General features: G+C 35.8%; 2 protein-coding genes across 2 annotated transcripts in view; one reads left to right on the top strand and one right to left on the bottom strand.

Moving 5' to 3' along the window:
* The window catches only part of slc6a15 (solute carrier family 6 member 15), a 22333-nt gene extending 9068 nt beyond the window's left edge, over positions 1 to 13265 (top strand). The window contains exons 3-12 of the mRNA XM_016483165.1: positions 2225 to 2382; positions 2547 to 2673; positions 2844 to 3025; positions 6556 to 6666; positions 7979 to 8220; positions 8359 to 8548; positions 9959 to 10151; positions 10547 to 10706; positions 11489 to 11651; positions 12019 to 13265. Coding sequence (XP_016338651.1) covers positions 2225 to 2382; positions 2547 to 2673; positions 2844 to 3025; positions 6556 to 6666; positions 7979 to 8220; positions 8359 to 8548; positions 9959 to 10151; positions 10547 to 10706; positions 11489 to 11651; positions 12019 to 12408 — 1916 coding nt within the window. The 3' untranslated portion in view covers positions 12409 to 13265. The remainder of the gene's footprint in view (positions 1 to 2224; positions 2383 to 2546; positions 2674 to 2843; positions 3026 to 6555; positions 6667 to 7978; positions 8221 to 8358; positions 8549 to 9958; positions 10152 to 10546; positions 10707 to 11488; positions 11652 to 12018) is intronic.
* A 526-nt stretch (positions 13266 to 13791) lies between these two features.
* On the bottom strand, positions 13792 to 21522 carry ctsd (cathepsin D). The gene is made up of 9 exons (XM_016483164.1): positions 21282 to 21522; positions 20162 to 20318; positions 19012 to 19135; positions 18147 to 18265; positions 17852 to 18051; positions 16476 to 16598; positions 15925 to 16069; positions 14592 to 14690; positions 13792 to 14338 (listed from the first exon to the last, which is right to left on the bottom strand). Exons 1-9 carry the CDS (start codon positions 21341 to 21343, stop codon positions 14177 to 14179), a joined length of 1191 nt encoding a protein of 396 aa, XP_016338650.1. The 5' UTR covers positions 21344 to 21522; the 3' UTR covers positions 13792 to 14176.
* Between the last annotated feature and the right edge of the window lie 234 nt (positions 21523 to 21756).

Below are 21756 nucleotides of genomic sequence, written 5' to 3'. Positions count from 1 at the left end.
TTGCAATCTTATTTACGAAATTTACGATACGTCTGAAATTTACGTATCAGATTTGTTTAACAATATTGGATTGGGCAGGAGTTAGAATAGGCACTTTCAATATCTAATGTACAGACGTAGTTAATTTTACATGTTTTTGGGAAGAGCATGGGGATAGGGCCAGGGGCGGACTTACCCATTAGGCAAAGGTAGGCGACCGCCTTGGGCCCCCAAAAGCCAAGGGCCCCCTAAAATGCTTTTCATAAAGGAGCTGTGCATTAAGCGCTGACACGCGAACGGTTGCTGTTTACGGTGTTTATTACCACGACAACCGTCCGAGTTGAACATGCTTCTTGTGTATTCTGCTTGAAGGAGATTCATGCATCATGCATCTGAAGCTGTCATATCCAATATTGAGAAACAGTGTGTATTATATGTTTATAATTATGCCGCTTACAGGCCCTATTGTTTTTCTAAGGATTATTATTAGGGCCCGAGCACCGCGGTGCGAGGACCCTCTTGGAATTGCTCCATTTATTAGGGCCCAAGCCACTAAGGCGCAGGGGCCTATTGTTTTTCTAAGGATTATTATTATTATTATTATTATTATTTTTCTTTTTCTTTCGAATATCCGGGCTTTTTGGGGGCCTTAACGTGGTATAGACTATATTTTTTCACACTTTTCTCATTCTCACTAATTCAAGGTTTTATATGAATGAATCTCTGAATGGAACCAACTGTCTTCAGACAAGTTTTGATGGCATTTTCATTTTATCTCATAAAATAGCTTATGAGAGGAGCGCTGCTTTGTTTACAGCCGTTACCAGGGAAACCGCTATATTTCTGATGTTCCAAAAGCGCCTCCTGCTGGCAGAGAATGAATGTTCATTTTCAATAATTCAGTCTGTAGTTTTTGTTCAGACCAATGCGAAAATCCACCCACATAACCCCGTTTTAAATTAATATCATAATTTATACTTCTGACTCACCCCTGGTTTAACTGCTCAATTGTGAGGTTTATCATTTTATAATTTATTTTGTTTATGTGAAAACCTGTATCGCAACTGTAAATCAGTTGCTATTTTGTGGTCTAGAACATGAAAGAAATCCATTATAACATGTACATGAAAAATGTATTAACATTGGACACAACTATGGGGCACCATTGTGCAGCAGCAAGCATCACAACAAAAAAGGAACCTCAAGCTTGATCTAGGAAAATGTCTGCAAATGTATAGGGCCCCATTCCTATATTTTGCCTGGGGCCCCCAATTCACTAAATCCGCCCCTGCACACACACACACACACACACACACACACACACACACGTGTGTGAATACAGTGGTGGCCAAAATTATTAGAACACTAGTATTTTCACTAGCTTAAATCCACCACTGTGCTGTAAAAGACTGATCTGTAGTTATCAGAAAAGTTTGTTTGAGGTTCTTGCTGCTAAAGGTGGCATAAACAGATTTGAAGTTTAAAGTAGCAATTCGTTTTTTCTCATGGGTGATAGCAGGTGTTGGATAATTTTGATTTCGTTTAGATATACGCAATATATATCAACTCCCTGTTGAAGAATTGCAATAAACATGTATTTTCAGTGGCATATTTGTGCATCTACAGCTGAATGTGTTTTATAATCAATAGAGAACACACCTATAAATTTGATGTTAATATTTACTTTTAATAAATGCATTACTAGTCAAAATTGCAGTGCTTCATTTTGCAGTAAAGCTGAACTGTTTGGTTAAGATAATTTTGTGTTTGGATGGCTGTGCTAATTGTTTTGAGAACAAGTACACTGCATTGGAAAAAAGTGTCAAATCGATTGAAAACAAACTGTATTAAATACTACATAAATAATACTAAAATAACACTTTAAATGATTAGCATTATAAATAACCATAAACAACAACCATAATTAAAAATATATAATGAAAGCTAAAATAATTAATTATTTAGAAAAATTATTTATAATGAATGAATAAATAAGCATAAAACCAAGATGAAAGCAATTTTATTTGTTTAGGTAAGATATATGACACCTTTAAAAATAATCAAATATTGACCTTGAAGAATGTTTGATCATGATGGGTAATTGTTTAATTGCATTTACATACTGTTACTTGTAGCATGAATATACTGCATCTGACATATTGTATGTCTCAAGTCCTGTGCATACCAGTTTGGAAGTTTGGTTCCTAAATAAATAGGGCCATAACCATAAGTTCTCCTTTTGTAGGAGCGTATCTGGTTCCCTACCTCATTCTGCTGGTGGTGATAGGGATTCCCCTCTTCTTCCTGGAGCTAGCAGTGGGCCAGCGCATCCGAAGAGGCAGTATTGGGGTGTGGAACTACATCAGCCCACGTCTGGGTGGCATCGGCTTTGCCAGCTGTTTGGTGAATATCAGTGATTTCATAAGGACATACCATACTTCAAGTGCACTGTATAACAATAGCCAAAGTCGGATACTGTCTTTGCTCAAGAGAAAGGCAACTAATTAAACCATTTAAAGAGTCTATGCTGTAGCCCATACATTTGACTGCATTCTCTGTTATTGCAGGTGTGCTTTTTTGTGGCTCTTTACTACAATGTCATCATCGGTTGGAGTCTCTTCTACTTCTCACAATCCTTCCAGCAGCCTCTTCCTTGGCACGAGTGTCCCCTGGTCAAAAACAAAACTAATACATGTAAGACAACTTAAAGAAGAACAGGAAATTACACTTTGAATTTTTTTAAATCCATTCATTTAGGCAGAAGCTACACATTTTCATTTACTGAACAACTTTTCTGATTTATTTTCTGAACTTTTCAATCTTATGATGCTGTACAAGATTGTAAGTTTCATGTTATTGTTTAGATGTCGAACCAGAGTGTGAGAAAAGTTCAGCCACTACATACTACTGGTATCGTGTGGCCTTGGACATCTCTGATTCCATCTCTGAGAGTGGAGGACTTAACTGGAGGATGACTTTGTGCCTGTTGGCTGCTTGGACCATGGTGTGTCTTGCTATGATGAAGGGTATCCAGTCTTCTGGAAAGGTAAGAAAAGTGTTTTGTATTTTGTTCTAAGAAAGTTTGTCTTTGGTCACACAGTAAATGTCAGCTAAGACCTCAAGGGATGTCTTAAAAGCAACACAGAGAGAAACACTGACCTTCAGACTGATCCTTCCTATGTCAGAGAGAACCATTGGCCTCTCATGTGATCCATGCCTGCATGACGTTGTGAAACGTGATGCAGCATCATACAGATAAGACCACATGTGGTACTCTGGCATCTGTGTGCTTCTGAACCAGCTCACTTTAGACAGCTGACGGTTTTCTCAAATCATGTGAGTACTGAAACCTTCTTAAAGGAATAGTTCACACAAAAATGAAAATGTACTTAAAATTTACACACCCTCAGGCCATCCAAGATGTAGATGAGTTTGTTTCTTCATCAGAACAGATTTAGAGAAATTTAGCACTTGTTTACCAATGGATCCTCTGCAGTGAATGGGTGCCGTCAGAATGAGAGTCCAAACAGCTGATAAAAGCATCAAATTAATCCAAAAGTAATCCACACAACTTAAATCCAACACAACATCTTGTGAATTAAAAAGCTGTGAGTTTGTAAGAAACAAATCCATGTATGGTAATGCTAAGCGTTAAATGCTAAATTTCAACCAATACTTCTTCATATCTGTTCTGTTGAAGAAACAAACTCATCCACATCTTGGATGGCTGGAGGGTGAGAACATTTTCAGCATTTTTAATTTTTGGGTGAACTATTCCTTTAAAAGGAAGTTAAAACAACAGGTTGGGGGGGTTACACAACACAATGGAAACAAGCCACAACACAACAAAATTAGCACAACACAACAGAAACAAGCCGCAACACAATGGAAACAAGCAACACAACAAAATTACCACAACAAAAGGAAAACAAGCCACAACACAACAAAATTAGCACAACACAATGGAAACAAACCACAACACAAAAACATCACAACAACACTATGGAAAATTAGCACAACACAACAGAAACAATCCGCAACACAATGGAAACAAGACACAACCCCCAAAAATTACAACAACACAATGGAAACGAGCCACAACACAATAAAATTAGCAGCGGAAACAAGCTGCAATGCAATAAAATTAGCACCACACAATGGAAACAAGTTGCAACATAATGAAATTAGCACAACACAATGGAAACAAGCCACAACACAACGAAACTGGTCCTATGCGTTGTGTTGTGAAGATTCAGTTGTGTTGTGCACTACTGGGCCACCATACTTTTTACATATTTTTAAAGTGTATATGTTAAAAGAAAACATAAAATGGTTCAGCAACTACACAAAAAATACTTTAAATAGTGCACTAAATTGATGTTTGCTCATGATAGATAATAAAGGTTTCTGATAACCATTTAATCTATTCCCAGCTAAAGGGATAGCAGATGGATTCCTACTGTTTAAGTGTGGCCCCTCAGTCAGTAAGGATATTATGGTATAAGATATAGTATACTATACTCTGCAGGGGATAAGGTCAGTCTTTGAAGCTTAATCTGGGATTTACCTCACAAAGGAATACCAATGTCTCATTCAACATTCCCAGAAAGCTTATTTCCCGAAAAAAAATCCCACAGTGCCATTCTTTTTTCTTTTTTGTCATTTTGTGCACACAAATAGCATGGCGATGCTGGTTGCCATGCTTTTATGTGCACCATCTCCATTCACATTTCTGTGGCACAGCACCAAATAACCATGCTCAGCTACAATTATTGGTGATTGAGGATACTGTACTGTAGAATTAGAGCTGTGTCTGCAGGAAGAGGGGTTGATTGATTTAACGGATCTTTGTAAATCCTTCATGATGCTTCATTTTTGGGAAGCCACAGAGAATGTGTATCTTTTAATCTTCGAAGCTGTGGGATAGTTAAACTTTAGGCTTTGTTCTTACTCTTTAAGGCTGGTCCGCCCTTGATGATTCAGAAATGAGTCAGTAGCCTTTTCAGCATCATGGCCATACAGTAAAAGCAAGATCAAAGAAAGCCAATAATGTCAATCATCTAAGTAATTCTTTCTGTTTAATTTAAAAAGTGCTTTTCAACTTAAATTAGCTTGTTGAACCTACGTTAATATGTGAATGCCACATTACATGTCAGAGCATGACTCTAGCAATGCCAAAGTCATGGGTTCAATTCCCAGGGAACTGATCAAATGCAATGTAAATCACTTTAAATAAAAATGTCTGGCAAATGCATAAATGTGAGTGTAGAACAGCGTTTACTGTGTCATCATAAACATGGTCTGTCCATTCTTGTAGAAGCTTTCATGATCAACTAAATTATGACTGTTTTAGTGCAAAAACCTAGATCTCAGGGAAAATACCCAATAAAAAAACTAATGATATGCACCCATTTAAAATGTGTCCATAAAACAAATTATACATGGGCTTTAAGGATTAAGCTAGTTATTAAGTGCTGACATTACAATTCTTGTTAAGTAGAAAATTATGAAATTATGTTTGGGGTGTGACTGCATGACTTTAGTAAACTCTTAAAAAGAGAAGCAACCGTTCCCAGTAGCGCTGGATTCTCAGTCACACCTGGTTTATTGTAGTATATTTATTTATTCATTTAGCAGAGGCTTTAATCCAAAGTGACTTTAAGTTAGTTATTATTATTCACTTATTTACTTCAATTTTTAAGTTAAACAAATGTATCTAATATTTCTAAATGTATCTAATAATTATAACTTTATATAAGTTTTAGTTTTAATTTTAGTTAACTGTAACAGCATAGAGTCACAAATGATCTGGCAACAATGCAATAATTTAACAGCTCTATTTCTTTTGATGGACATGTTTAGAGAAAAAAATTCTCTAATTTGTCTGGCTTTGTTCATCAAAAATAATATATCTGACTCAAATGCATTTAGTTGCACTCTGAAAAATAAAATATCAAATTTTTTTGAAACCACATCCATATGCAATAATTTTGGAAATATGTTTCAGTCTGATCGGACTGGCCAGAACAGATTTCAGAAGTAGTTTTTTAGTCATGGATGTAACATACATCATCCACAAAGCACAGTAGTGTCTGCAGCTGTTTCGCAATTCACTCATTTATAATCGCATGTGGCATTCAGGCTAGATAGTCAGCTAATAGATGCCTTAACTACACCATCTGGCTCCAAAAAAAGCATATTTTTTCATTAAGAGTCATTCAAAATTAGCTGCATTTTTTCACTACACTTTTTTGAACAAACGGATCTGATTTCTTCACAAATTATGGACTGACAAGTTGTGAAAATGTAACAAATGTAAAGGTTTGAAAAACAAATTACAATTGGATGTACTGTGAAAAAAGCCTGTGGACTGTCAGCAAAGTCAGCAAGTGAGGGCACTTTTTTGCCACCTATGTGTAGAAAATGATTTTACAGTTTAAGAAACAGTAGCAAAGAGAAAAACATGTTCATAACAGAAGTCACTAGCCTTCTTTGCGATATTGCAGTACTACAAACTGTAAATCACATTTTACATTGACATTTTTTGATAATCTGTTTGGTTATGTCTAATTGCAGGTGATGTACTTCAGCTCTCTGTTCCCATATGTTGTGCTTATTTGTTTCCTGGCCCGTGCTTTCCTGCTCAAGGGTTCTGTTGACGGCATCATCCACATGTTTACACCAAAGGTAAGACCCTAAAGAACATGATCTGTGCATGTGTGAGCAGATGACACATTACGACAATGGTTAGACCAATTTACTCTACATGCTCTGGTTCATACAGCAGCAATTAATCCACTTTATTGAGAATTATGGTAATCATCCATTACTAATTCCCATGTGTATCCGTCGTCTCAGTCTGGTGGAGACCAATAGATGTATCTATGGAAACAATACCCCAGCCAGATTTCCCAGCATGCATTTGTGATGTGACTCGACAGAAGTGAATTAACTCTTCCATCAGCACAGACTGAAATGCAGCAGACTGTCTTGTTGTGCCAGCTATTTTACACAATACACATCCAACGCACAGACACAAGATGTGGTCACATTTCTCCTCAGTGCAAGGGGCTATCAATGTGTCCCTTGTTGTGCTATGTGTCGCTTCAGAGTTTTATCAGAGGGTGGTTTGTGTAACACACAATTAAATGATAGTATGTTAGCCTCTGCTTTGGAATAGTACTGCTATTGCGTTAAAAACAGTGATAATTAGAACAGAGCCATTACAAAAGCTACACTGTAGCTGAAATGTGGGGAGAAAAGAGACCATAATTTGTTAATTAAATGTTTTTAATTTTTCTCATTATATTAAATCCCATATTTAAGAAGATTGTAGCACTGATTTTACTTCTTTGTTATCAAGGATGCAACTCAGTATCCAAAAAAGCTGATAGTTATATTTAAAGAGATTTTGTATTTTGTTCCAAACCTGTGAATTTCCATTATATGAACAAAAAAAAGTAATTTTTCAAAAATATCTTCTATGTTCTATAAAGTCCATTAGTCATGGTGTCACATAGTATATACTATTTTTTTTTTTTTTTATTAACTTTCATTTTTATATTGTCAATTGTAATTAAAAAGATTTTTTTTTTTTTTTTATCTTTAGATCTAATTTATTTTTATTTAAGTTTTAGTTCAGGCTTAGTTTTTATTTCCAGTGATTTTAGTGCTTCAGCTTCAACTTATTTAATTTAGTAGCTAAGGTAACATTTCTAATTTTCATTTAGTTTAAGTTCTCATATTAAGACATTTTTAATATGTTCATTTATATGTGTAAAAAAAAAAAGTGGTGTAGCCCAATGTTTCAATTAGCAATCAATCTATATATTGGTCAGTATGATTAAAAAATTGTCCACTTTGAGATTACCGGCTTCAGACATCAATCATAGCCAGATTAATACATTTTCATATGTTTTTTAGATATTTAAAGTGAAAAGCATATCACTGCATCCAATTGAGCATGTGACAAATAATAAACTACAGTATCTTCTTACAGCTGGAAATCATGCTGGAACCCAAAGTGTGGCGTGAAGCTGCCACACAGGTCTTTTTTGCTCTGGGTCTTGGTTTCGGTGGTGTTATCGCCTTCTCCAGCTACAACAAGCGAGACAACAACTGCCATTTCGACGCTGTGCTGGTCTCCTTCATTAACTTCTTCACCTCAGTGTTGGCCACTCTGGTCGTGTTCGCTGTACTGGGCTTCAAAGCTAACATCATGAATGCCAAATGTGTGGAAATGTAAGTTCAAAACAAATTAACCATGAGAAGCAGTTTAGTAGAATATATTCAGAATAATAATAAAATACACTTGCAGTTCATAAACCGCATACAGATCAAATGACCTGTGGTTGACTTTCTTGTATTAATGTATCTTAGGAACACAAAGAAGATCATTGGTTTCCTTGGAAAAGAAATCAATCCAAGCTTGATCCCACACCATATTAACTTCAGTAATGTTAGCCCTGAGGACTACCAGCAAATGACCAACATTATCCGGGGCGTGATGGAAAACGATTACCCACGCCTAGGTTTAGATAGCTGCGACATCAAAGAAGAGCTGAACAAGGTGAGGAGAAGCTTAAAGTGAACCGATACACCTCGGGGAAACCTAAGAGACAACTGATATACACAAACTTTCCATGGAATACAACCCCGGTAGCTACGCTCTCACTCCAGTCATTTGTTTTGAAAGTTAATACAACACAAAGGAGCACTATCCATCAAAATGTGTTTTTTAAAACTCATAATCCATAGTCAGCGGCTTGAATTCATTTCTTTTATGAACTCAAATTATTTTTAAATTGCCAAGGTTTTCAAATGTCAAAAGGAATAACCCCAAGAAAACATAAAATTAATGATGTTTGTAAAATACTACTGATAAGAGGTTTGGGGTCAGCACAATTAATACAAATTAAATTTTTATTAGGCAAGGATGCATTGAATTGATCAAAGGTGACAGTAAAGACTTCTGTTTGACAGTAACGTTGTTCATTTGAACTTTCTATTCAACAAAGAATACTTAAAAATAAAATAAAAAATAAAATAAATAAAAATATTAAGCAGTACTACTGTTTTCAAAATGTATAGTAATAATAAATGTTTCTTGAGCACAAAATCATCATATTAGAATGATTTTGAAAAAAACTATTAAAAACGAAGTATTTTAAAAATTCAAAATACAGTTCAAAATTAATTTTTTTATTTTAAGCTTTAAAAAGAAGTTCTTCTTTCCATAATCTCAGACATCCTTATTTGTAATTGACACACAAACAAATGTAAAATGCTTTAAAAAAACAAGAGTTTTTGACCACAATAAAGTAAACTGCAGAGGAAGTAGTTTAGTGGCCAATAATGAAGGAGGCACAGAGGTTTTCTGCTGTGCTGTTATAGAAAGAGGTGTGTGGGTGATCAAGAGACACCGCATGATGAAACAAACGGAAATAAATGCGGTACGTGTTGGCTGAGGCGGTGCCATAATGAGATTAACCACATACACACTTACAAGAACCGTCACAGGCTGTAGTCTTCTAGAATATGGGGCTCTTTCTTTACACAGTCACTTTACTCCTGCTGCTTTGAAGTGTTTTCTTTTACTCAGATCTATATTTTCAGTTCCTGCTAGTTTCCAGGTAAACCCTTACACTAAAACCTGAATAATTAATGCAGCAGCATCAAGCAAAATACAGCATTTTAACAGTATAGAATCAACAAATGTATGTACATCATTGCTATAGCGGCAATCTAATGTTAATGTTTTGGCATTTAAACATCACAGTTTTAAAGACCTCAGCTATATGATTAAGTAAATGTCACTTTCCTGAATAAATATGTGATGTTTGCCAGTGCAAAACAAGTCAAGCCTTGTCCTTGTATTCGTCCAGGTCTTTACTAATCAGACATTATCTTTGTATTCATATGTGCTTTTACATGTTTTTGAATGCATGCTAAAATCCTACCTTTATCTTTCTTCTCACAGGCTGTGCAGGGCACAGGCTTGGCCTTCATCGCCTTCACTGAAGCCATGACCCATTTCCCAGCCTCGCCCTTTTGGTCTGTCATGTTCTTCCTAATGTTGGTCAATCTGGGGCTGGGCAGCATGTTTGGCACTATCCAGGGCATCCTCACCCCCATTGTGGATACCTTCAAAATACGAAAGGAATACCTCACAGGTCAGCCAAAGCCAAACGTTCTTAAATCTGCTATATGGAGAAAAGGCAGCATCCTTTAGTTTGTTTGCTTACATTTCAGAATATAATAGATCTTTATTTGATCTATCTCTGAAGCCTATGGTAGATTTGCATGAATTTTTAAGTTTAGCCGAACTATTCTTCAGGCCATGCTATAGTCAGTGGTGGAAAGGTACTTTCAATGGCCTGAGTCTATTCAAAAATGAATAAATAATAACAATAATCAAATACTAATATTATGTGTAAGTCAAGACAAGAACATTCTCAAAGAAAAATTCCAATATAAAAGACTCTGTTTGCATTCAACCATTCAAAAGTTCAAAACTTGGTTTAATCCTCTGGATCTCAAACATTATTTCTCCCTGCTTTCTTTACAGTTGGTTGCTGTGTACTTGCCTTCTGTATTGGTTTAATATTTGTCCAGCGATCTGGGAACTACTTTGTAGCCATGTTTGATGACTATTCTGCTACTCTGCCTCTCCTCATCGTTGTTCTTCTGGAGAACATTGCTGTGGCCTGGGTCTACGGCACCGACAAGTATGTTAAGCAGTACGCACGCTTCCTCTATTAGAGAGCTTACAGCGCCCTCTCGTGACATGAGCGTCATATTGCTATGAAGATTATTTGTTTTCAAGCCTAATTGAATTCAATTTATGATCACATACCAACCAAAGAAAATTGAAATTCTAAATAAATTATCATTAAAAACAGGAATTACAAAAACACTATGGACTGCTTTACAACACAATTAATTGACACATCTCTGATTGAATCATCTTGATTGAAACTCAGAGAAAAAGCCAACGTTTGTTTAGAGAGGAACACATTCCATTCAGACATTATTTTGTAGATTATTTGTAGTTTTTTTTTTTGTAAACTTAAAACTGATTAACTTTTATATATATTATTAAAACTTAAAACTATTTAAGATAAGTAAAACTAAAGTTAAAAAAAACAGTCATTGATGTAAGACATTTAAGATATTGAATAATTAACTTCATATTGATATGAGAAGTATTTCTCACAACTCTACACACACATATATATATAATTAATGTAATGACAAAAAGTTAATAGATTGCTTTTACAAGACAATTAAAAATTATATCATATATTTATATTACATAGAAAATAAACTGAGATATAAATCACATATAAATCACAATAAATTCAAGTAGCAATCACAATTATTATTTATAAAAGCTTAATACAATTAACAAATCTTGAAACAAACTTAGTTCTGAATTAAGCAGCAACTCTAATCTAATTTGCAGTGATTGTGGCATTGATGCATCTCTGTCTCCTGTGGGTTCATTCAGGTTCTTTGAGGATCTAAAGGACATGCTTGGTTTCACTCCATACCGCTATTATTACTATATGTGGAAGTTTATCACGCCAGTGCTGCTGCTGGGTCTTCTGGCCACAAGCATCATTCAGATGGGACTGTCGCCACCTAGCTACAGTGCATGGAACCAGCAACTGGTGGGTAATCTCGAATGAAACTCTGAGAAAAGAGGCCAATATGCAATTAAAAAGCTTAATACTTTAGATACAGTATCTGAAACATGTTTTTAGCTCAAAATATGGCCATCATTTTCAGGTTTTGCTCAGAGAGGAACATAAACACTTTTTTTTGTAGATTATTTCACCTATAGGTGTTCTATTTTTTGTAAACATTAAACTATTTACCATTTAAAAGTCACTTATTAATTCATTATTAATACATTTTGGGTGAAATATTCCTTTAAGCCCAGGTCAGTTCTAAGGCTTTCAATCCACAGTTTTACCACAGGATTAAAGTGGAATTATTCCTTTGCCAGAATAATCCAATTGCATTGTCTGTTCTCAGGCTCAAGAACAGTCTCTCAGCTATCCGCCCTGGGGCCTGGCTGTCTGCATCTCACTGGTGGTCATTGCCATCCTCCCTGTGCCTGTGGTTTTTATTCTGCGCTGTCTGAACATCATCGACGAGAACACAGGAGGCCTGTCTACTGTCTCCTATAAAAAAGGCCGCATTATAAAAGACACTGCTTGCAGGAACAGAGAAGAGGACGAAGACGATGCAAGTCTTCTCAATGCAAAGACGCCGAGCGAAGCCCCGTCACCCATGCCAGCCAATTACCGGAAGCAGAGCGGACCTGCTTCAGGCGCAGACGTCATGCTCAACGGTAGCTGCAGCACTGGATACGTAATGCCGAATATTACAGACATTCCGGACATGCCCGAATCTGATTTGTGAGGACCTGTTTAGCCTCATCTGTAACTGTGAGGACCAGTATCATTTCATTTGCCCTGTAAGAACCTCTTCATCGAGTTCCAGACCTTGTCAATCATGATTCATTGAGTGGGAATGGAAACAGACAGCATTCTCCTATAGACCTCTTCTAACAGCCATCTTCATTTCACACTGGTCCAGTACAAAAGTTTCAACATTTCTAATTGTAGTATATGTGTAGCTAGCGCTAACGCCCCCCCACCCCCATCCCAACCCATTGCCCCAACTGTTGCACGCACTTACCCCCCTCTGTAGAGGCCTGTAGACCCCTGGTTTATGCTCTACTGTAGAATGGCTATTTGTACAAACAGATTATGTTGCAAGTCAGGGCAGTTACTGTCCACAAAAATCGAGATTAGAAGCAGTTTAGCAGCTTTGGAAAAAGTCTAGAATGTAAATGTATGCGTAAAATGTGGAAAACATGCAATACTTTTTTGGATGTAGTTTAATCATTGTACATCGGTGTATGGATTGCATTTAATACAACCTTAACTCATTGTTCGAAAATGCGTGCCTAATTCATTCTAAAAATGTTAATAGAATACAAGGCATGAATGTTGTACATTTAAGGTATTCTGTAAATATATTACGAATAAATTTATTCAAATATAGTTTGGAATACAGATCATGTTTTTGGTAAGAAGTGCTTAAAAATCCAGTACGCTGACTTTTTTGTTTGTTTGTATGTTTGCTGATGTGCTATCATTGTAAAGAGTCTTGAGACTCCTCCCTCTTCCTGTAAATATTTTTTCATGAATTTGCTCAATGATGCAGTATTTCCTTTCTCAATATTGAGATTAAAAGATCAAATGATTCAGACACGTTGTTTGGCTTTACTACTTTGTTGCGCTCCACAATAACGTGACCTGAAATGAAATGAGAATTAAAAAAGACTACATGGAAAAATATGCACCAATATAAGCACAGATAATAAAATTCTGGCTGATGTCAATTATTTGAATTTTGTTATAACTGGCTGATTTTAAAAATTCTAAAACTAAAATAACTATTTTGTTCAATAAATCTTAAAAATAAAACCACACTACAAACAACTGCAGAAATGCTACAACAGAATTTATGCATCACAACATTAACAATGCATATAATGAATCATTTTGGAGGTTTGCTAAAGAATATATTTAGTAATACGAATTTATTAGCACCTTTAAAGATGAATTTAAAGTGAGGGTTAGAGGATAGCAACAGTTTTGGCCATTATTCATCAATTATGAAAAAGCAATTAGAAAAAAAAAATACATAGTTAAATCTCTATTACCTAATAATAACTAATAAAGTACCAACATATCATGCATCCCTTTAAACAAGAAATAGGTTTAACAACATAGGTGGGTTTAAAACCTTTATTGTCCATATTGTCCAATTCTGATTTGTTGAGTCATTGAAAGGTCATTTTCAACAATAAAAATCTTAAAACAGGTAGTGTCTAAAATCAATGACATGACAATTATAAAATAAACATTAAAACCTTGTGTTACAATCAAATATTCAAATAAGCCTCTGCTAGAAAGCAAATGAGTGTAACTTGTCTTCTTTTTGACTTTTCCCTGAATCATTTCATCTCCACATGCCCCTTTAAAATGAAAACATTTGAAAGCTAAAAGCAGTGCAAACAACAATCATACCACTATCATGCCATTTAAGTAGAGATGATGTTCCTAGATTTCTTATTACTCTCATGACACATCTTAAGTGTTAAGGTCTATGGTTGGGCTTATACTGACTTAGCAAAGCCCACTCGGTTGTTCTCCCGATCAAACACAGTGTAGTACTGCCCAATGAACACATCACCCAGAATCCACAGGGGTCCAGCAGGGGGTGGGATATCCAGGCCCATGAATCCACTCAGACAGATCTCCTTTCCTCCCTGGCTTTCCTGTAAACACATACAAACAAACAGAGAGAGATACCATCTTTAGAATGTTGTTGTGATTAGCAAAAATCCCTTCAGTGTTTTGCTTTCCCAATACTGGCTAGCTGCATGTGATTTACAAGAAAATAAAACCCCAGGTACATGTTTTTTTTTATATTCTGACTCATGCATGACCTTTTCACAAACAACACCTCGATTTCACAGCTCCACTGATGAAAAGTGCTGCATCAAAGCAACAGCACATACTAGGACTGACCTTGAGTATGTACTGTTCTCCAGTCAGTGAGTAAGTCTTTCCACCCAAGACGAATGAGATGGTGGGGAGTGTGGGCACTTTCTTACAGTCCACCATATACTACAGAGAAAGCATGTTTAATTAGAGAACATTATCAAAACATTATACATTTCAGTAAATAAGTTGCCATTAAAGGGGTCATATGATGCGATTTCAATTTTTCCTTTCTCTTCGGCGTGTTACAAGCTCTTGGTGCATAAAGAAGATCTGTAAAGTTGCAAAGACTAAAGTCTCAAATCCAAAGATATATTCTTTATAAAAGTTAAGAGTCAGCCACGCCTACCTAAAACGGCTCGTTCTAACACGCCCCCACATATCTACATCACTATGTGGGAAGATTTGCATAACACCGCCCAAATGTTCACGCAAAGAAAGAAGGCGTAATTTTTATTCTCGCTGTAGTATTGTTGTTGCCGCCTCCATGTCGTGAAGGTGCCGTGTGATGGACCGTTTCCTGATCCTGGGAGAGTAGACTACAATGCCGGCTGTTCTGACTCAAAGACTGTAAGTACGTTTTTTTAAATTTAAAGAGTTTTAATATTTTATTTATTTAAAGCGAATTTTTTGGACAGTGTAGAGTAGGGCTTGTTGTTTGTTAATGTACAGTATGTGGAAAATAATGTTTTTTGAACCTTAAACCGCATAAACACATTTCAATACATCAAATACACAAAATAATGTTCTTTTTAGCAGCATCATATGACCCCTTTAATAACAACACACCAAGAATGCATACTTTGTTGACCAGTCTTGTAATAAATAAATAAATAAAGAGTGTTCATTTTAAGGTCAGTAAGAAAAAAATAAATTATTTTATTCAGAAAGGTTGCATTACATTAAACAATGTGAGTAAAGACAATTTTAATGTCACAAAAGATTTTTCATAATAATAAATGCTATAATAAATCTATTTATCAAAAAATTTATCACTAATGAAAAAATAAATAATTTGGTGATTTCTGAAGAATCATGTGACACTGAAAAGTAATGGCTGCTGAAATTTCAGCTTTGTCATCACAATAATATTAAAATAGAAAAGAGTTACTTTAAAATGTAATAATATTTCACAGTACTTCTGTCCTTACTATATTCTTGATCAAATTAATGCAGCCTTGGTGAGCATAAATTAAAAAAAAGGGGACTCTAAACTTTTAAATGGTACTGTATATTTGTATTCAATTTAAAGAAATTATATCATATTTTATATTTTATTTGAATTTCACATTAATAGATATCTATTTAGGTCACAATGCTTCAGTGACGATAATTATATGAACATTTAAAGTTGCAGTACCTCTCCCTGGATCAGAGGGATTGCACCAATAGCCTTCTGCAGGGCTTTGATTTCAGCAGCTGGGCCGGTGATCAGAGACGTTCCAGTGTCCACGATGGCTTCACATCCTCCTTTACACAGAGTCAACTCACTGCCGATGCTCATGCTACACACACATGAACACAGAGCACTGTCAACACTAGATTATTGTTACAGGGATCTTCTGCATTGGTGGTTCAGTGGTAAGACTCTTGCCTCTCACATGACAGACCAGCATATTTCATAACATATTACATATACATGCATGCCTTCCATTTTTCAAATTAAATGAACAAACAGTGTTTCAGAGGCACTGCAATTCTTGTGTGAAAAATGTATGTTGCCTTTACAAGCCGTTATATCTTAAAAGTTAGCATTTTCAAAACAGATACAGCTTTCATGTTAGATCTATTAATTACATTTTTTTAACTAAATAGAGCATCAAAAACGACAAAAAAAAACAGTTGTCACTTTTATGCATTTAAGTAAAATACTGTTGCATTACGCAGTACAAGGAGACAAAAATCTCACACCCATCCATGTGAATCTGCCAATAGGCCTGTCTGCTGATGGCCACGTAGTTAAAGTCTCCAGTGTAATATTTAGGGTCTGTGCCTCCAAGGAGCAACTCACCACCGGGTTGAGTGTCAGGGTTTCTGTCGGAAAAATAAAACTGGGTCATCCACAACAATCAGGCCTGAATGTTACAACTAGGCCTGTCGCGATAATCAAATAACCATCTAATCGCGATTATTTGATCTAACCTTGATCTAATTATTGTGCTTTTTATACGGTACAAGGGGGAGTCATACACCAAAAGAAACAGAAGAGCACCAGTTTGCTTTTCATGCACTGTATAGCCTATATCATCTGAAGCCATTCCATATCTTAATGTGAGGGACAGAATTGTATTTACATTTTTAAATTTAAGTTTACAGAAATTGATCTTCCTTCTGCTGCAGCTGTCAGTCATTCTGCGCTCAGCATTCAAACAGCACGTCACGTTCAGTTATGACAGTCAGCGCGGTAAAACTCACTCTATGATATATTCCCATTATAATACTTGATGTGTAGATAAAGGTCTGGGGATTCGCATAAAATGACATCTTGCTGGAGTTCATTGCTCTCTCATTTCTCTTCTCTTTATTTGTACCATGCTGTGACTTATGTTGCTGCAAGCACATCATTCTGCACCCTAGATGTGCATAAGCGCAGCAACTCCATGTTAATTCAAGTGCACCATTCTGCACCCTGGATGTGCATAAGAGCTTTGTGCCGCTCAGTTTGAAGCGTTTCACATTATCAAAGTTTTGCACACAGAAAGATTATTAGAAGCCTTTCTTTTTCTCATGATTTCTATCTTATTTTCATGAATGTATTTTGTAAGAATACAAATAGTTAACGGAATAAAAATGTTTAAATTGTATAATGTGCACCAAAGACTTTTTTTCAAGATATTGTTTTTGCTGCTAAATTATACAGTCAGGTAGTTTAATTTCATAGCTTATATATTTTTATTCTGTTTTGAACAAACACAGTATTGATATTCTGTAGTGGTGTAGAAAAAAAATAGCGCTGGTGTTGGATCGGTATTGGTCGATTCTTAGAATTTGGAATACTCCATGTAATCTTACACTGCAAAATAATAACTCAAAAAAGATGAAAAGATAACATCATAATTATTTACTGAACCCTTCAATTAATCACAATTATGTAATGAAAGCCATAAAAAACAGACAATTAATCACAACAACCGTGACTATTTTTAGACAATTAATCGTCAGCCAAATTTCATAATCGTGACAGCCCTAGTTACAACTGCATATAATGGATGTTTGTGATAGACCATCATGTAATTATTTAATAAAATCCTGAGACAGATGAAGATTACCTAAATAAATGTATGTACCTGTTCAAATAGAAAGAGAAAATATTTTTCTCCACTTTCTTCTGGCTCATCATCATGTCAAAAACAGGAGGAACCCCATCCACGGAGATGCGAGGATAAGCCATGCCGAGAATACCATCAAACTTGGCTGCGATGAAGGCCACTCCTGGCTGTTTGATAGCTTCTCCAAATATCTGCTTCTCAACCACAATATCCCCAATCTAACAGAGAAGTAGCAGATCGGTTTCTTTCACCATTTGCGGTGACAAAACAAAAAAAATTTTGAAAAATAGACTTGTTACTTGTTGCTTCTTACCGTGCATGTGTCCTGGCTGAGATAACCAGACAAGCTTCCGGAACCATACTGTATGGAAAATTCAGTCCCGTTCTTCACATAGGTGCTTGACTTGCCCCCATTGTACTTGTGATGAAGCACTACAGGGTTTAAAAAAATTATAATAAAAAACAAATTAAAAGTATGTATCATGCTGATATAACTACTGTACGTAACATTCACAGAGACCAATTATTAATCTTATTTTACATGCCAGGGCCTTTATCCTCTAGCAGAAGAACAGCACTTAATTGAATAATGTTTTAAATCTACATTTGTACGTTTAAATGTTTTCAATTATATATTAAGTGTAGGCATTCAGGTTTTTTTTTTTTTGTAAAAAAATAATTTCTAAAGAGTGTTAGGTAAAAAGTATACATAGTACGTTACATATAAATTTGACTAAACATACAGAAATAACCAATTCTTCACACCAAGTAAAGCACTTAGACATTGTCACTGAGGCAAGACTCCTTAACTGCAAGAGTTAAATGCACCTAACTAGTCTGAAAGGGTGAGATAATCACTGACATGTTCTTGTTCAGATTACAGGAACAAACATGCTACCGGTTCACTGCAAACAGGCCACAAACAAAGTTGAGCAACATTTGTCCTTTCGTCATCTTGTTTTATGAAGAATTCATTTTGAAGAATTTTCATGAAGTTAATCATGGTCTAATGCCAATAAATGATCAAAATTTAGTTGTTTTTGTATTTTTTATTATTTATTGGCACTAGACCATGATTAACTTCATATAAATAGCTCAAAATGAAATTGTGTGTGCGAGTGTGTATACAGTTAATAATTCAAAAGATCTTAAAATGCTTAGGCTCTCTGTGGACTTACAGCAGGCAATGTCAGTCAGGGAACAGTGGACCGAGGGCACCCACAGGTTGGAGGATCCCGTGTCAAACACCACAGTGAAGGTCTGGACAGGAGTGCCAAGACCGATCTCTCCATAGTACTGAGCCTGTAAACAAAAACCCTCGAATCATTCAAAATTCAGCGCCATAACAGACTGTCTAAAAATTTCTCACACAAGTTTAGAATTACTAGGTCTTCAGAAAAAAAAATCTTATGTCTACAAATATTGCTTGTTATGGAGATTTTGGTTTCACTGCGAACTCAAATCTCAGAATTTTTTTTTTTTTTTTTAATGCAATAAATGTCACAAGGTTAATTCCTTACTAAACATCCCATTTTTTACAGAGTTACTGATATTCCAATTTATAATGACCTTTAAGAAAACAAACTAACGGCAACAAATGTAACATTATGTAAGATTAATTGACTTCAAAAGATTAATTTTAATTAATTAAAATCCTTTTCTTTAATCATAATGTATATCATGCAAAAATTAATGAGATATTTCAGCCCAAAGAACTTGCTTCAATTACCTAAGCTTGTTTACAAAACTATGACTGGCAATAATATCAGCTGCTTATTGCCAAAGAGGATTGTTGTGGCCTGTTGTTTCAGAAGCATGACAAACAATCTCATGACCAGCTGTCTGACACAGTCAAACACACCATCATGCTGTCCATTACAGCTTATGACAGGAAACGGACAAGCACCGTTTTTTTTGCTGAACAACAGAACAGGTTTCAAGTTCACTTTTTCCTACTGTCAGTCACATTTCAACTTGCCGACATAGTGGAATTTATTAATCACATGACATGATTAAGCAAAAGGATTGTAGGTTAAACTATAACAACTGCTTGTCCTCATTTTTGCAACTTCCTGGATGTACAGCTTTGTGTAACCTCTGCGGTCTAAAAGAGCACAGACATTTACGTGCCTCTGACAGCAAATTAACTGATTTACTATACTACCATGCTCAAATTAGAGATCATCTGAGAAAAAGAATAAACTGGCCAACCAGTGATGTTTGGTAAATGATTAGGCGCCATTTACTGTAATTCAGTGTACAAGATTAATGTGGATTACAAACCACGGTCACCCTACACAGGAAATTACATTTACAACCAGTACTCACATCAAGGTAGTTCTTCAGGGTTTCTGGAGTAGGACCATTACTTGCTGGGAAGCCCAGGTTGTATTTCAAGGATGCAGAACTGGCCACAAGCTCCTCTACAGCTCTGCCAGAGTCACTCAGTGTCCGTCTGATGGAGCGAAACTTCTGTAGAGGAATCCTGGAGAGAAAAACAGACACAGAAACATCAACAAAGTGTGCACAGTTCAGTTATCTTGCAGGCATAACCAAACCACCTGCAGCAACCTACAAACATTCTCATTCTAAAAGTGAGTCAAAGTTCATTTCCACCCACTTCATTATGATGAACTCAAGTTCTATTTTGTATTTATAGATAATGCAATGTCATTTGATTTGAAATGTGTTGGAAAAAGGCTAAACAACGTAAGCTGGGTAAAAATGTTGTCAATTGCTGACTATGCATACTTGCAACAATATAGAGATAAATAAATAAATGAATTGATTTAATTACGCACTCATTGCATGTATATGAAAAGATCTGCTGTTTTGGACTTTGATAGGGTGGTGAGTCAAACTCAGTATGTGTGTCAACTTCAAAACAGACAAATCAGGTCAGTTTCTAACATTCAAACCAAAAGCAAGAAAGAAACAAAGGGCTTCCACCATAAGGACTAAAATCAAGTGATTAATGACCTTGTGTAACTGATATAAATACACATTATCCACGTGTTTTGGAGCCAGCTGAGGTGAGATCTATCAGCTTAAGTGCACTAAACTGGATTTCTAAAGGTTGAATTTTAAAGGGCCCTTCATACTGATCTATAAACAGCTCTTAGTTTCTGCTGAGTCACAAACGTTGTCTCTTTGTCTAGTGGGAGACTTACAACAACCTCTGGATGCTTATAATCGTCCACACAAGGGCTGTGTCTCAAAACCTGCGAAGCTGCCTACCTAGACAGCATTTTTATACGTTAAAAAAATATATAACGGTAGAAAACGCACTAAGTTTTAAAAGACAGCTATTATTTGTTTAAATTACTGGATACAATTTTATTAAAACAGTCTAGACTACAAAATACAACCCACGTGAAAGAACAAGAAAGATCACGTGGTTATTGTGTTGCCGTTGTTGTTATTGTTAAGTTTGTTTGTTCGACCTTACCGTACAATCGCGTCGGACGTCCAGAAAAAGGCAGCAGCTAGCAGCAGACAGGCGATTCTCATGTTGGCGAGCCGTCAGGACCTGTTAACGCATTGGAGGAGTAGTATCGATGTGTTGAACGTGTTGTTGTGTGATCTGATATGTAGGACAAACTGCTGCAGTCAGCTGACGCGATGGTGCTGCCGAGCAACTTTTGCTCACAGTCATGTGATGGTGCTTTGAAGAACGTCAAGGCTGCGCTGGTTTCTGCGCAATCAGAGGTTGAATAAAGGTTCTGAGGAAATTGTTATTAGATTATTGGTAATTAATCTAATTACTTTGTGTATGTAATAAATGTAAATAAATCAAATTAATCACATTTTAATTAAATCGAAATGTTAAATATATGTAGTATAGTCTAAATATAGGAGCAAATTAAATATCTCAGTATAGGCCTATACAGTATATATATATATATATATTAATACACATAGCT

The sequence above is a fragment of the Sinocyclocheilus anshuiensis genome, unplaced genomic scaffold, assembly GCF_001515605.1.
Source record: "Sinocyclocheilus anshuiensis isolate Anshui unplaced genomic scaffold, SAMN03320099.WGS_v1.1 scaffold481, whole genome shotgun sequence".
NCBI lineage: Eukaryota > Metazoa > Chordata > Actinopteri > Cypriniformes > Cyprinidae > Sinocyclocheilus > Sinocyclocheilus anshuiensis.
Note: the sequence above shows the minus strand (reverse complement) of the source record. Positions and strands in the feature narration are given on the sequence as shown.